Source organism: Gambusia affinis, linkage group LG16 (genome assembly GCF_019740435.1).
Source record: "Gambusia affinis linkage group LG16, SWU_Gaff_1.0, whole genome shotgun sequence".
Classification (NCBI taxonomy): Eukaryota; Metazoa; Chordata; class Actinopteri; order Cyprinodontiformes; family Poeciliidae; genus Gambusia; species Gambusia affinis.
The window spans coordinates 9,917,441-9,934,150 of record NC_057883.1 but is presented as its reverse complement, the minus strand read 5'-3'; the positions used below and the strand labels follow the sequence as shown (position 1 = coordinate 9,934,150).

General features: G+C 39.9%; 2 protein-coding genes across 7 annotated transcripts; one reads left to right on the top strand and one right to left on the bottom strand.

Annotated features, from left to right (window-relative positions):
* The first annotated feature begins 2,665 nt into the window (after window positions 1–2,665).
* Window positions 2,666–10,583, top strand: acvr1l (activin A receptor, type 1 like). 6 transcript variants are annotated; one of them, XM_044141834.1, is made up of 11 exons: window positions 2,669–2,878; window positions 3,126–3,263; window positions 4,639–4,722; window positions 5,277–5,519; window positions 5,606–5,811; window positions 5,907–6,006; window positions 6,676–6,822; window positions 6,913–7,188; window positions 7,368–7,565; window positions 7,691–7,821; window positions 8,219–10,583. In XM_044141834.1, the coding sequence occupies exons 3-11, from the start codon at window positions 4,650–4,652 to the stop codon at window positions 8,348–8,350; spliced, it is 1,506 nt and encodes a 501-aa protein (XP_043997769.1). In that variant the 5' UTR covers window positions 2,669–2,878; window positions 3,126–3,263; window positions 4,639–4,649; the 3' UTR covers window positions 8,351–10,583. The 6 variants fall into 6 exon arrangements, with proteins under 6 accessions (XP_043997766.1, XP_043997767.1, XP_043997765.1 ...); XM_044141831.1 differs by having other exon boundaries at window positions 2,666–2,878; window positions 6,676–7,188; XM_044141835.1 differs by lacking the exon at window positions 3,126–3,263 and having other exon boundaries at window positions 4,644–4,722.
* d2hgdh (D-2-hydroxyglutarate dehydrogenase) lies at window positions 10,439–16,628 on the bottom strand. The gene is made up of 10 exons (XM_044141836.1): window positions 16,468–16,628; window positions 15,852–16,172; window positions 15,704–15,761; window positions 14,791–14,930; window positions 14,521–14,714; window positions 13,749–13,917; window positions 13,520–13,663; window positions 12,599–12,741; window positions 11,340–11,505; window positions 10,439–11,262 (listed from the first exon to the last, which is right to left on the bottom strand). The coding sequence occupies exons 2-10, from the start codon at window positions 16,168–16,170 to the stop codon at window positions 11,000–11,002; spliced, it is 1,596 nt and encodes a 531-aa protein (XP_043997771.1). The 5' UTR covers window positions 16,171–16,172; window positions 16,468–16,628; the 3' UTR covers window positions 10,439–10,999.
* Between the last annotated feature and the right edge of the window lie 82 nt (window positions 16,629–16,710).

The window sequence follows — 16,710 nt, the reverse complement described above, 5'->3', positions numbered from 1 at the left end:
TTGATATAATTATTTTATAGCTCCTTTAACAAATCACATTAGCATACAGCCAATTTAATCTTTCATATGTTCAATAAAGGTATGAAAGAACGTGAAAATATTAACAGTAAAAAACAAAAAACAAGCTTGAAAACCAAGCACTGATCAAATAAACGGGGTCATAAGGTCTATGGTAGTTTATAGGCTAAACAGGAGACTCCCCATTCAAATCCAGGGAGTCTTAAATTGTTCCATATCAACAATTTAATCAACTAGTACACATAATGTGTCTTTCTTGAATCTAAAATTCTTATATAAATTATTCACCATTGTCTCACTGACTTACAGTGTGCCTGTCATGCAAGCATTGTGCAACAATTAGAAATAAATCTGGCCCAGTGCATCGTGTCAGCACAAATATGTTGGTGAATCACAAGACGAGTGATTACTGTTTCAGATGGAGATGATAGAATCTATTGAATTTTAGCTTAAAGTGCAGCGTTTTACGTTCTTGCAAACTCCAGTGACTTTTGCTGTTGTTCAGCCTCATCTGCGCTGTTCAAAAAAACTAGTCAACTAGGAATTGCTAATCAACTAGGTTTTAGTCATTGTGAAGCAACGTTTTACACATTAGTGAGTAAAAGCTCACCCACATGAGGCTGTTCATGTAGCTGGAACTACAGGACAGGTCACAGCCTTAAGCTGTAATAGTGAATCATACCCGACACTCCTCCACTACACATAAATAATCTGATTTAGGAATAAAGAAACACGAAAACCAGTTTGCTGCTGTTTTTCTAACCTCAGAATCTCTTAGACTTAAACGTGAATACTTAAGCTTGAAATTTACATTGTATACTATTTGTTGGATTGATAAAAATCTTCAGCTGCTTTGAAGACTGAACTTCATGTTTGGAGTACATTATTGTATATTTATATATACTCAGTTAAATTTTTGGCAATTCGCTTACGAGAATGACAGCATAAATGTGTGCCAGAATGAAAGCATTAATTAATGGCATTTACATTTTGTGAATGTTATATATTATGTAACCCAGTTGTTACTTTCTTTCCCATTCACAATTGTGTCCATCTTTGTGTTGGTTTATCACTTGAAATCCCAATATAATACCCGGAGGTTTGTGGTTGTGACGATGAGACAAAATGGATAACTGGTTCCTGAGAGCATAGCATTAATGTGTCCACGGTGCTTTGTAATAGTTTTAATCACGCCTAATTTATATTTTACTTTCTTTTCAAAGAACAGGAGTCTCTACATATTTACATTTGTGCTTTTTTTTGGCCACTGATCAATTGTTCTAAGTCAGTGTAAGTAAGTGCCACCATGCAATTATAACTGATAACGCTGAAGATGTGTTTGGAAAGGGGAGACTAGTGGCATTTTTCAAGGACAATTATAGCTTTAATCTTTCTAGAGAGAAATATGCAGAACATTTTAATCAGTACCTATTGCAGCTGGTGTGGGGTATCTTTGAGGAAAGAGCCTGAGACGTTGTCCAGGCATGCAGCTTTCACAGAGAGCCAACTAATATTCTCATTAGTTAAGCTGGGAGGCTGTTCAGCTGGGTGGGTCTGGCTTTAGGAGGTTCTGGAAGCTTCGAAGTGAGCAATGGGAGTGATCAAAGCATCTGGGGAAGACAGGAGCAAAAAGATGTGGTTCTTCTAAGCCCTGAGCTCAGTATTGAGGCCTGACTTTTGCTCAGCGTGGATGGTAGAGTCAGTGTTTGTCGCCGGAGAGGAAGATCAAGCAATGTATGTAAAGGAAGCGGTAAGAGAATGGAGATTAAGCATTGCGGATTACAAAGGATTTTGCTTCACATTGTTTTTACAGAATTACACTTTTCTTTCAGGGAGGAGGAAGAAAATGGAGCAATTAGACCCTCCACCAAGAGTTTAATGATTTATGTAAAGGTATTTTAACAGTTTTGTTCATGGGCTGTGGTAGGAAGTCTGTACCCTGTTTCTAAATACAGAATAGATTGAAATTATTGCTCGCCTCTCACATTAGCAGTGCAATACTTTCTTATCATTTATCACAATGTCAGGGCTCCTTCTAGAGAAGGATTTCAGTGTGTATAACATTTTTGTTTAATCTAAAAATTGTTTATTGTCATTTATCAACCCCAGACATTATTTATCTCTGTCAATTAAAAAGCAGAGACATAAAGATAGGCAGAAAGTTCATAATACATTCAAAATAAATAAAAAAGTGTCAATATAGAATATGATCCATAATGACATGTCAAACTAAGTTCAATCATAGAAGAACTTTTTGTGACTATCTCACAGTGGTCAGCGTTCAGATGCCAGATTGCAGTTCAGGTGGTGAACTGTGAACATAATTTGATCAATTCAATTTGAACTTGTTTGTTATCTTGTCGCATGTGACTTTGCAAAACACTGCAAATGCATGCATGTACGCTTCTTAACAAAATATCTAAAGTCGGTGCATGTTGGAGTTTCTAGCAAATGCTAAGCCTTTGGATAGAAGAAATAGGCTCTTTTTAGTTAAGCCGAGCAAAAATGATCCGAATCCACGAGAACAGTATGACTCATTACACCCAGGCACAGCAAATATAGTTTCTAATTGAGCTGATGTTCTATGGTGCTAAGTAGCATGTATCAACTACTATCTATTCAGTCTTAATTGAGTAAAGTGCCAGTTTGTCTTCAGAGGCTGTTGGAGGACTCTGCCGCCCCACAATGCTTCTCGGTGTTAATGTTTTGGTGACGTCTGGAGACGAAAACAGCCAGTGGGTGGGCTGGACCCCTGCTTTAGGACTGTTTTACACTGCAGATAACGTCGCTATGAATATTTGAGCCTCGTATGTGGACACACTGGGCTCCCAGAATGAGTTAGAGGGCGCACCTCCGCCAGGTATGTTGTTGTTTTTTAACCATTCCTGTCCCCGGCTGTCAGAGTTAGCCCTGTGCTCCTGCGATAGCTTAGCTCGCTGGGCTAACAGCCTGTCCGACTGGCGCCTCTCAGACGGCTGAGGTCGGACAATAAACCAGTCTGTGAACGGCCCCAGCGTACCAGCAGGCCTCCATTTACTGAGCTTTACCGTCAAAAACATCCTGGTGGCGTTTCTTTATCAGTCTGAAAAGGTTTTGTCATTTTTAAGCTACTCGCTTCCAAGGGGAAATCTTCGTCTTCTGCGCTACTGTGACTGCGGAGAATCTGTTAAAGTTGGTTAAAACCAATCTGTGCAGCGAGCAGCTTCTTTGTCAGCGGCTCAACTGCATCAATATGATACTTTGAGGTAAAGCTGTTCTATTTCAATCATTTTTATTTTACGATTTGATGCAGGCGCGATGCTAGATTCTGTAAACACTGAGGGCTTAGCCGAGCCTGGAAGTATGTAAGTTACAAACATTTTAAACTAGTTTCTGTACCAAAAACAATGAATGGGAAGGGAACTTTAAAATTGTGCCACTATCAAATGTATTGGTTAAAAGTTAAGAAATATTACTTCTAAAAGCTGAAAATTTGAACCTCTTGAACATAGCTTGATTTCAAAATGTTTCCATTTATTGCACTGGAATGTACAATACATAATTATTAGAATACATGTTTGTTAATTGATTTGTAATTGACCCTTTAATTAGCAAAAGGGTGTTGTTACTTGAGAATATATTTGTTGAGAGCTAAAGTAAAAATTTAAAAAGAAAATATTTAAGCTTAAATGCTTGGTTGAATGAAACTTGGTTAAATCCTGAAATTAAGACATGTATGGTTAATCAAGCATGTGCTTATGCATCACATTAGTTGATTATTTCTATTTATTTATGCCCATTGGTACCTAAAAACATTCTATAAAAGAGTATTTGATTTGTAAAGAGCCAATTAGTTTTGTGTTCAATCAGACAGAAGTTATTTACGTTTGTGTAATGTTTTTTTTGTTTGTTTCTTTTTAGGTTGTTAGTTAGGATTTTGCTACAATCCCCACTATTAAGGTAGCAAAGGTTTTCCTGACCGTTCAGTGTTTGCTCAGAAAATGTGAAAGAGTCCTGTACGTGAAGCTGGGTTATTGTAGGTTGAGGTAGTAAAATGAAAATTGAAATAAACTTGCTGACTCTGGGCAGGAAGCATCCAGAATCTGTTTCAAATTTAGCAGGGATTATTTTTTTTATGTACCAAGATGATACTTAAATAACTTATTGCAGAACTTTAGCACACCTTTCTAAGTTTATGTGATTATGTGTTTTTTTGTGTGTGGCTGTAACTCTCATAGTCCTCATCTGTCCTGAATTTGCTGCATCCCATTTGTCTGTCCCACAATTTCTAAATCAAAATCTAAAAACATGACGCTTCACATCTTTAGCTCATTTTAAAGAGGACAAACATATATTTAGATTTTCTTCTGTAATAATTCGAGTCGTTTGATGCTTAAATGGACCGTTCACATCTTAGGCTATTCAGCTCTTGGCTGCCAGACCTCATGTTACCCTTAGTCTAATCAAATAGAGATTTTTCTCTGAGCCTCTGAAAGTTCACTAAAATTCTAAACTGTCCTTTTCTTTCGGTCTGAATCCGTGATCATCAGAAAACAGAGGGCGGTAAATGAGATTATGCACATTGCTTCTGTCCTCATTGACCTCTCTCCATCTCTGGCATCTTTTCATCTGTGTTGTTAGCATAGGGTAACATGGATCTTGGCAGTTTCCTCGTCCTTCTGCTGCTCCTCTTGCAGGCTCTACAGGCATCAGCTGAGGACTCAGGTACTCTTTTGCATCTTCTTTATCTTCAGTGAAGGTTTTTATGCATTAGTGTGCAAATGTTGCCGTCAATTACAAACTGAAGGTTTTAACATTTTGTCCTGTTTAGTGAAATTTTATGTCATGGAGCAACACAAAGTGGCTCCTAATTATTAAGCGGGGAAAAAAAACAAAACTGTTCCAGATTTTTTTCACAAGTACAATTCTGAAAAGTATCTCAAGAGTTGATATCCCAAATAACTGGACATCTCACAGAGTTGTGATCAACCTAACCAGTCAGCCAGGCCTACAATGATATTTGATAGTTTAAATCAAATGCTGTGATTCAATTGTCTATTATATATTTTCCCAATAAAATTTGTGGGGGGAAAAAAATGTGACAAAATGTGAAAACTGCAAGATGTTTACAAGACACATTTCCTGTAATGTCAGGTGAAGATGTGATGACTCCTGCTTAGGTGTAGTAAAACATAAAAATATTTATTTCTGAAGAGGTTTTTCCCTCAGATGATTTCAGTCCTTTCTTTGTGTTTTTCTAACCTCATGTCCTTTTACAGAAGGACACCTGATGTGTCTTTGCGAAGGCTCCAAATGTCCTCAGACCCCAGAGTGTCGAGGCACCCGGTGCTTCTCCTCGATTAAAGTGAGCGGCGGTGAGGTGTTGCTGGAGCATGGCTGTTTTAAAGAGCGACTGCAATGCTTCACGGCGCCGTCCTTCCATCAGGCCGTCCACTGCTGCTCCAAGCACATGTGCAACGGAAACACCACCAGGAGCTTCCTGATGTCGCTTCTTATATCAGGTCCGACAGAAAGGCGTCGGACAGTAAATCAGAACGAGTGCCTTACCCATAAGCATCCTCTCCTTTCTTTCTCTGTTTTCCCACAGCGCCTGAAGGGGAACCGGTTCGGTACCGGGTGGAGACGTTGGCTCTCTTTGTGCTCGCCCCAGTGGTGGTTCTGGTCCTGCTGTCTGTGGTGTCGGTCCTGGCCTGCAGGAGGCTCCACCGTGGCCGCCTGCAGAGACTGCAAGAGTTCGACACTGAGCAGGGAGATGGTCTCATCACCTCCAATGTCGGAGACAGCACTTTAGCTGTAAGAGTTGTACAGATTAGTAAAAAAAAAAAAAAAAGTCATAGTGAACTTGGACAGGATTCAGTTTGGGCATCTGCTCGTCTTTTCTCCTGCAGGATCTTTTGGATCACTCGTGCACTTCAGGCAGTGGTTCAGGTCTTCCCTTCCTCGTCCAGAGAACGGTAGCCAGGCAGATTAGCCTGGCGGAGTGTGTTGGTAAGCAGACTTTGACTTCTCTGATTAGCCGTGTTTTCCTCTACTAGTTTGAAGCAACTCAACCAGGATATGCACAATAGGTAGACTTTTTTTAGTTTTGTGCCTCCAATAAGGCGTGATGTCCGAGGCAGTGAATGAAAGCATATCGCAAGACTTTTTGTTGTCCGTCATTTTGACAAAAGCAATAAAAAAAAAAATCCATCGTACCTAATTTTGCTCGTCATTTTTTAAAAGTAAAAATGACATTTATGTATGTGTTTTATTATTATTCAGTCTAGTATTTAACAAGTGAAACAGAGAATCCATATCGTGCCGTCACGCATCAAGCAGATGAATGCATGTGACTTTTTCACCGTAGTGACAAAAAGCATTGCATAGCTACATATAGATATCAAAATTGTTTTTGGACAAAACAATAATCACTTCGAGTGTAGAAACGTTTTGTGTGTGTGTTTTTTAAATTTGGCTGTTTCCCTCAAATTAAAACCTTTTCTAACACAAGTCTTCAAAATACGCATAAAAACCCCCCTGATGGAAACAAATTGCCGTACCTAATAAATTGAATATTGGTTGCTTTTCCACTTTTTCCGTTCAGCCATTTTCCGAGTATGTTATAGTTATAGTTTCTGTTATAGTTCCTGAACAGAAAAAATACTCTTTGTGTTTCAGGTAAGGGGCGATATGGAGAGGTGTGGCGCGGTCAGTGGCAAGGGGAGAACGTTGCCGTGAAAATCTTTTCCTCCAGAGACGAAAAGTCTTGGTTCAGGGAGACTGAGATCTACAACACTGTGATGCTAAGGCATGAAAACATTCTTGGTGAGTTAAACTTGAACTACCGAACCAAAATAGATGGAGGAAAGAATCAAGTGTTCATAGTTTTTAGTTTGGTTTGCTCGTTTCTCCCAGGATTCATGGCTTCCGACATGACTTCTCGAAACTCCAGCACTCAGCTGTGGCTCATCACTCAGTACCATGAAAACGGCTCGCTGTACGACTACCTGCAGCGAGTTGCGGTGGAGACGTCGGAGGGCCTGGCGATGGCGGCGTCCATCGCCAACGGCCTGGTTCACCTGCACACTGAGATCTTTGGCACCGAGGGAAAACCGGCCATTGCACACCGAGACCTGAAGAGCAAAAACATCCTGGTGACCAAGGAGCTGCGCTGCTGCATTGCAGACCTCGGTTAGTTTTTATTCCACTGCTTCATCTCCCATCATTAATTTTATTTTTTTATATATATATATATATATATATATAACAGATTCTGCCCTTATCAAACCTTGCAGGTTTGTAGACTGTGTGTAATTAACATAGCTTTCCTTTTCTTTCTATTTTGCTGTGATTCTGTTTGTGATTTGCAGGGCTGGCTGTGACACACACTCAGGCTGACAACCTGCTGGATGTGGGCAACAATCCCAAAGTTGGCACCAAACGCTACATGGCACCTGAAGTGCTGGATGAAACCATTCAGACCGACTGCTTCGACGCCTACAAGAGGGTTGACATATGGGCCTTCGGACTGGTGCTGTGGGAGATAGCGAGGCGCACGTACAGCAACGGTGAGCGCCATGTGCGAAACTCGGGTGCCATGGTGACGCAATCGTTCCAGTTTCTGTGTGGACTAGAATAGTTTTTGTAATTTCGCTCTTTTTTTTTTTTTCTTTTTTTCTTCTGTTGACTGCAGGTATCGTCGAAGAGTACAGACCTCCCTTTTACGACCAGGTTCCAAACGACCCCAGCTTCGAGGACATGAGGAAAGTGGCGTGTGTGGAGCAGCAGAGGCCTTTCATTCCTAATCGCTGGTTTTCAGATCCGGTAAGGGGAAAAAAAAACTTTTTTCTTCCTGCCTTTTTTTTTTTTTTTACTCACATTTGTTACAAACACACAAATTAGAAAATAAATTGCTATAAGAGCATCTAAGGAAATAACTTTAGTAAGACAACACAAAACTACAATGACTTAGTTCTGGTTTAAGTGCTCTATGTTTAGTTTTTCTTAAGTTGCTTCACTGACTTTGCAACCGCAACCCTAACACTAGTGTCAGGTTTGCACTATTAGATGTCCAGAGGTTTTGCCATATCGGCTAATGAGCCTTGGCTTCTTAAAACTAAACAGTTTTCTGATGCAATCATCCATAGAATTGTTTTTGTCTGAAGACTGTAGTGAAGACATTGATTGTGGAGTTTCCTCTAACACACGTTGTCTCCCTCAGACACTCTCTGCTCTGGTTAAACTGATGAAGGAGTGTTGGTACCAGAACCCCTCTGCCAGACTCACAGCGCTGCGCATCAAGAAGACCCTTGATAAGATCCACAGCTCCCTGGAGAAGGGCAAGGAGTCATGAGACGGAGGCGCCTGCGTGATGTCAGAGGCTTGACTTCGACATGAGCTTGGATTTTGTTGAAACAAGAGGCAATCTGAAGGATGGAGATGTACAGGAAAGCTTCTATCCTTCTCTTGCTCTTCCTTTCTCTGTTGTTGCCTTCCACCAACATCCCTCTGTTTGACTTGAAGACATTTGGAGCTGTCGCATTTGAACAAACCGTAGCCGTGCGAGCTACCGCCGCGGACTGTTACAGAGTGTGAAGGGTTGGCATATTATAGTACCCAATCATACCGCTTCAATGCACAGTTTACACGGCTCTGGGTCTGGCCTTTCTACACACACACACACACCAAACACTACGTGCTGAGTCCAATATCTGATCTCCAGCCAAGCATTTCTTTTGGCATGATTTTGTGGCATTCTGCTGAGAGACAATCAGATTTTACTTCACTCACTCGGCGTGATCCGAACAAGCCAACAAATACTCAACATGTTCACTTGCTAAAGGAAAAGAGCCAATGGAATCAAAACCTTTTAGTCCATTTTAAAAATGATATTTATGTATTGAACCTCCACTGTTACCACACTACTGAGGACTTATGTAAGACTGTTATACGATGATTATGTGTGCAAGCGATTGTGAACATATATAGGCATTAACGCTATTGGACTGTAACTATTGTCACTACCAAGTAGGAAATAATTTGTTGAGAAATGCAGAACGTTTAACTTTTTGATATTGAGAAATGGGATGAAACGGGATGTGGGTGAATATAAAGAGAGGAGAACAATATGCTGTTTGAAGTTTGAATTACATTCTCAATTGGGAAGAATATTATATTCATTTGGGGCTTTTAACTGTTTTAATTGTCCTGTGATGGAATGAACATACTTCACTGATCATTAAAAACAAGAATTAGGTGCAGAAGTTTAAACTTATAGAACCTTTTACCAGGAACATGATTCAAATGGATACATACAGATTTTCCCTAGCATTTTATAGTTTCTAGTTTGTTTACTGGGCGTTTCAACTGGTCAGTGAAACCAAACACAGACCAAGACTGGTTTTAGATTGGATGAAGCAGGCTAACAGTTAGCTCCTTAATTATGTCAAACATTTTCCAATGATGCTTAAAATCCAGGTCCACACAGGAACTCAACCAATTTAAATAAGCTCAAATGTTTTTCACAAGAAGGGCAGTCAAATGTGCAACTTTTAATTTCTGCTTTAACTTGGTATACGAATTTAGGAAATTTGTGAAAGTGTAATTATCTAAAAATAAACAAAAAACGTTTTTCACAAACATTAGGACGTATATGTTGAGTAAAAAAAAAAAAAGCAATTTATAATATTGGTCAGTGTCACTACAGGGACTTGTGATGAATGAATAAAAGAGTTCATAACAAACAAACTAAAGATTAAGTGCATAATTTAGTTTCCTGAAAGAAATTTCCATGTAAGGTTTTATTTTTTTAAAATAAAGCTTCTAGCTAATGCCTGCTGTATTAAGTTAGATATTTTAGTTGTAGGTTTTTAATGTCTTGACCACCTTTCCATGTTTAAAAACTTTGTATGCTGCATTAAACATATTACAGGCACAATGTGCCTGAATTACCTCTCAAAGAAGGCACAGGACATATTGATAGTGTGATAACAATTACATATCTTGTATATTTATATCTGAACCTGTGTGAAAACCTTTAACCATGTGTTGATTGCAGAAAACTAAAGCCAAATTGGTGCTCCAGACTTTTTTTTCTTTTCTGCCATACAATGAAGTTGTCAAATCCAAAAACCGTTAAAAGCCCCAAAATAACATTTTAAATGTCGATGCTTCAGACCTAAACTATAGGCAAGTGAATTTAGTCAGATCTAATATCTCACATTAAGACAATGAAACCCACTCTCTCTGCCCTGCATACTTAATTAAATGTGTGAAACTCGAGCTGAAAGGAATAGACAGGATCTGCTGGTGTTGAGCTACTTTTTCCTTTTTCTGTCATTCAGACGACAGCAGTTGATTTTTTATTTGAGTCTCTCGTCCTCAGTAATGCGACGGAGCAGAAGCCGACTAAATAACTGGAGGGAAAAGAAAACACCCCACATTCATTGGACACTTATTTATATTACTGGTTCAAAACTAAAACATTGCCTAGGTGTACAAAGAAATGAGCTCACTAGTGGTGGCTATGCTTTGAAGAAAAATACCGCTTTGTCTTTTTTTTAATATGTAATAAAACATTTACTGCATTCTTGCTTGACGATTAAGTGATTATCACAAGTTTAGTGTCTAAGCTTTGCTCACTCTCATTCAATTTCAATCTGAAGCCAATACACACCTATGAGACATTATCCAATGCCAATTTCTCTACTCTGGTCCATCATGATGGCCCTCTAGTGGAAGCCAAAAGGTTACATTAACATGCATAATTAACAGTTTCTTTTCTTTTTTTTTTTCTGAGCCACACTGAAAGGTCTGCCCTGTCCTTTTTAAAGCTACACCAAAGCAAGTCAAAGTGAATGTTAGACTGCAACTTTACCAAAAAGATCTCATTGTTGTTTTAGTGCAAAAGTGGCAGCTCTGAACTACAAACGTACAAAGAAGATTGCAGACAATGTGGCAGATACGCTGTAAAGGATGGCTTTTGGAATATTTCTATTTAAAATCACTTTAGATCATCTGGTAAAGTCTTATACGGGTTCAGGATACCTTTGGGGTCCAGCAACGTCTTCATTTTACCCATGACGGCCACAGTTGGCCTTGATTTACTGTAATAGATGTAATTCCTCTTTTTAAGGCCCAGTCCATGTTCTGCACTGATGCTGCCATGAAACTTGGCCGTCCATTCGTAGATGAACGGCTCAATGGACGCCAGCAGGGCGGGATCCTTTGCAGAAGAGGTGATGTTAAGGTGGAGGTTGCCGTCACCTACAACGGGAAGTGAGAGGAAGGGTGAGAATAGGACGAAAAACCTCCTGACTCATCCTCCCATCCTGCGGTCTTACCTACGTGTCCGTATCCCACCACGCTCCTGGCTCGCTTTCCCAGATGCTGCCTCATGTCCGTCACCAGCTGGTAGATCCGCTCCACCGGGAGGGAGATGTCGTACTTGTAGGTGAAGCCGTCGTGAGTCAGCGCCTCGGTGACACGTTCACGCAATGACCACAGCGTCTGGAGCGGCGGAAATGGAAAGTCTGAATACGTCATTCAGCTCTCAAAACCGATGCTCTAAAGCAGCAGCAGGAGGAAACGCGGCTTTATTTTCATTAATATAAAAAAGAAAAAAATGGTTCCCAAGAATATTAGATCCATAATTCTCTAGAATTTTCATTCATTTTAAAATATGAAATACATTCACTGTGAATTTATGGCAGACGTGTCTGCAGTGTTCGGGCTTTAAATATGAAACCTGGAAGAAAGACGAGACATGAAGGAGGGAAGGATGGCATTTGGAAAGGAGGATGAAAAAAAGCAGGGAAGAAGTAAGAAAGGGATGAATTGACACACAATATGGGATAGGGAATAAAGTTAGGATATAAATATTTTCTCATACTTATCCAGACAATATAAATGATTGTCCAAAACAAGAAGCTCCCATGAGGTTGATAACTATTTACAGTGGGAGCAGAGAAAATGCTGTGTGTTTTATAAGAATACATGCTAGTTGAGATTAAAAAAAACAAACAGAAAAAAAAAACTTTGCTTGTTTTCATCTTCAGCATGTTATCTTAGCTTTTAGCACTTTCAAAAGCAGAGATTTGAAAGTTTAGTGCCTGGAAAAAGTTCAAATGCTGAGTTTCCCATCAAAAAGCCAGAGATGGGTTGACTTCAGTTCAAAAGGACCGTCTGCAGCGGTTTCATTTTGAAGAAACATCAACATAATCACCTGAAGCAAAAGTTTTTCAGCTGATTCCGGCGCTGTGATCAGATGATCTTTGATCAGCGTTGATTACGTCACTCATTTAAAGTTTTGAGTGGTGTATTGCAGTGGTTTTGAGACATTTTTCAGGGCTTGCTGTGACTCTCTACTCAGTGACTCAGAATAGACCACAAAGTCTGAGTTTGTTAGAATGAAAACACGAGTCACCCACTGCAGGACTGTAGGCGTCTGATGTGCTTTTAATAGTCCAGAGACACAAGAACCGCTCTTACGATGCAAAGATATACGAGTCTGGATTTTTTTTTTTAAATTGTTCATCCTTATTATTTTATGTCACATTTGGTTGAATAGGTGAACCCATAAATGTGAAGAACATCCCCTTGCCTTTATTTTTGATTCCTCGGTTGCTACAGTACCGTCTGTAACTAATAACGACATCATTGCTTCCTCTAAAAAGTTGTGGAGCTTCTGTGAGTCGTGGCCCGAGTCAGATCCAGATGTTTCGATGAGAATGTAAAAGGGGCAATCTGCACAACAGAAAACATATATCCTGTAAAAGAATTCATACCACTAGAACCTTCATCACATTTTGTCTTATTACAACCACCGGCTTCAATAAACGTGACTGGAATTATATCTCATCATGCCTCAACGCAAAGTAGTAGTACATACATGGGAAGTGGAAACAAAATGATTGAAATAGTACAATTTTACACATAAAAATAAAAATAAAAAAACTGTGTAAATGTAAGCCTGTGGAGATGTGCAATTGAAATGAACTCAATAATTTTCAATTCTGACCAATTTTGTTTACAGAGACATGATAATTAATTTTATTTATGTACTGCTGAGTTTATTTTAGATATTCTAAATATCTTCCAGTGCTGAGTGCTCTTTACAAAATTAAGGTTTATTCATCTTTAAGAGGGAGAAATTGCATTGTTCCGTTATTATCAACATATTACTTGAATACAGTCTCAAAATAACAATATTATCGTTTATCACAATAATTGCAGGGACAATTAATGAAGGCAAAATCTGTTGTCATACCTGTTCAACCCTGTTTCTTGATTTTTCCCCCCCAAAAAATCCAGAGCAACCCACTCTGTTCAGGGCTAGGACTTAAATTCCTAGTAAAAGTAGCCAAGAGGTTCATGGTAACTGGAAGACATCCATTACCTTCTGTTGGAACGCCACATAAATTCCCAATAAAATACACTGAAGCTAGTGGTTGTAACATGAAAGAATGTAAAAAGGTTGCACGAGTTATGTGTTTTTATAAACTACTGGCATGTGTGTGCATACCAGAGATAGGATTGGCCAGCTTCAGGTGTGTGTTCAGCAGCCTCATACACTCACTATCCAGGAACTCGAAGGCTGACAGGATTTCTCCCAGCATGCCTTTGCAGAGCTGAAAGCTTTTCAGCAGCTGGTCAAAAGTTTCACAGCCTACAACGGAAAGCAGAAACACTCACTGCTCTGCCGAACCGCTGTCGTTTTTACACCCAGGGGACGAACGCGGAGAAACTCCTACCCAGGAAAACGACATTAACGGATTTTGGCTTTCGAGGGCAAAGGATGGAGACGGCAGTGATGACGCCCAGCGTTCCCTCTGAACCAATGAACAGCTGCTTGAGGTCATATCCTGTGTTATCCTTCCGCAGCGTGGACAAACAGTCCAGCACCTGTCCATCTGCCAGCACCTAAACAAGACACGCATTAACAATTTGAGCTTTGGGTCAAATACTGCACAATCCTCACAAAAACAAACGGTGTCAGATGGAAAAGTAACTGGGTTTTATTTGAACAATATTATACTTGTGAAGCTTGTCAAAATTAGTTTATTTTTTTCACGTTCATTTTGTTGAGGCAAAACGTTTGTTTTTCTCCTGACCTCTCTATGTTACGCTTGACGGTTGGTGGTTACCATGGCAACCAGTAACAGTCAGCTCCTCCCCTTCTCCTGTGTTTAATTTACTAGTATTCCATTTTAACATGCATTAGAAAAATGGAGTAACATGCAATGCTTCGTGGGTAATTTTGCCATGTTTTATAATATTTGGTTTTACCCGTTACTGTTGTACTATTTAGCTGTGTTTAATTTTACAACTGCTATCAACTGTTCATTGGGAACCACCGCTCTGTTTCTTTATATATATATATATATATATATTATTGCATTTTATTTAACGCAGAGGGGCAGAAGCTGCTGGACGGATGTTAACCACCAACGGGATTTTCTTTCTTGCTAAAATAAACACAGTGAGCCTGAGTGTGTATGTTGTGGGCTCAAAATATCCACTCACAACTTCAAGGCCTAGCACAGTCCCGTGCAGGGAGCCGTATCGGAGCAGCCGCAGGCCGCCTGCGTTGGTTGCCACATTGCCCCCGATCTGGCAGCTGCCCTTTGCTCCAAGATCCAGTGGCATGATGTAGTCTCTCTCCTCCAGGTAGAGGGACAAGTTCTCCAACACACAACCTGCCTGACAGGTCAGAATACCTGGGGAGGAGAATCTAAAGAGGCATTGTTCAAGCGACTTTCCTTAAAGCCGAGGCTGGTTTAGGTTGAACCTTACCAGAGATTTTATCAAAGGAAATTATGTTGTTCATGAGAGAGGTGGAGAGGATGATCTCGTCATACACAGGCACGCTGCCACCGACTAGACCAGTATTACCTCCTTGAGGGTTCACTGCCAGGTTGCGACTTTGACAGTAACTAAAGAAGGAAAACAAAAGTCCCCGTGAAAAATGACAATACGTTTTCAGGGCCTTGAATAAATATCCACAGTCCTTGAGTTTCTATCCCATTTTGTCACATATTGACACACCAACAAAATAGTACATAACTTTAAAGACAAAGTATTTGTTGGGTTTAAAAAAAAAAAACAAAAAAAAAAATTAAAGGTGTGTTGTGGATTTTTATTCTGCCTCTTGTGGTCATCCTTCTGCATCTCCATTCATCTTCCCATTAAGAAAACAGTTTCTATAACTCCTCCTGAAAAAAAGCCTTGCCACAAAATCACGTTATCGCCATTGGAGTGATGCAGTTAAGGTGATATTCAGTTGTTTTTTGGTTGTAGACCAAAAGATGGGCCTGCAAATGTGGTTTCATCTACCTTCTAGATTTACTACACAGCTTGTAATAAATTTCTTATTGCTTTCAACCACTGCACTCTCAAAGTCAGAATATGCTAGATGTATGACTAATAGTTGTCCTGTAGATTGGTCTTGCTCTCTCAAGCTCCTCCAGAGTTACAATAGGCCTCTTGGATGCTTTTCTTATCAATGTTCTCTTTTCGCCATCATGTCAGTGTAGCTGAACAGTCAGGTCTCGGTGGGCTTTCAGCAATTTTCTGATTTTTTTTTTTTTAAATATTAAAAAATAACCTTCTCTCCAGTTCAAATTTGTGCAGTGTGTTCAAATGTTATATTTTTAAAGAAATACAATATGGAACAATAGCTCAAAGCATTATTTAGTCACTAATATACCTGAGAATTCGTGACACTTCCTGTGTTGTCTGAGGTCTCAGCAACACTTCACTTGACCCTGCAGGACTCAAACACAAGCATCTAAACATGCAGTAAATTAAGCAAATGAAGTTAAATAAAAAATGATATATGCAATTCTAGGATTCACCTCTCACAGACTTCAGCCAGTCCTCATTACTGGACTGTACCAGGTCTGGGTCAGTGATGACCCTGCCTGGCAGTGTCTTCCTGAAAAAGGTCAAATCCTCCACAGTTACCCGGGAGAAAGGCAGCCTCTGTGGAGCAGCGGCCGGGGACGACGCGGATCCATCTGGTCCAAGGTGAAGCTCACGGGAGAAGGTCGCACTTTGTGGACAGCGGACCCTGAGAAGAAGCTGCACCTGGAGGTCAACAGGTGGGAGTCCCGCTCTGGACAGGAGTCTCAGAGATGTCCTCAGCTTTCGTGTCGTCTGGAAAATTCCAAACATGACTGGGAAGACAGAACGAGGAGGTGTGGATAGAAGCCACAGAAAAAAAGTGGGAAGAAAATCATATTTGATATTTGCACGTTTTTTTTTTCTTACCTAGTAGTGATACAAGAAAAGTTAGGTGAGCTATAACAATTATGTTAAAAATTACAGTCACTGCTAGTAATGCAAAATTTCTTTCTTGAAATGGTCATACACCAAGAATAAAATTGGTGGTCTCACACCTGCATTATTAGCTTGGAGTGTTTTATCACTGCCCTAAATTACTTAATACATAAAAATATATGTTTAACCCACCGTAAGCGTTTATTTCACTGCGCGCACTTCCCCTTCCGTGCGTCTGTATTTTCCCTTCATCTCACCCAGAGCCGTCTGATATAAAGTTCAAGGACACCTTAGCAATTTACAGATTTCAATTTGTTTACCACTAGCATGCTAACAGAAGCCGGAAGTTGTAACTAGGGCAAAGAGCTCCGGGGCAGCCAATCAAGAGGCCGCTCGTACATTCAGCCAATAGGCGAGGCTTCAGTTGTAACTGAA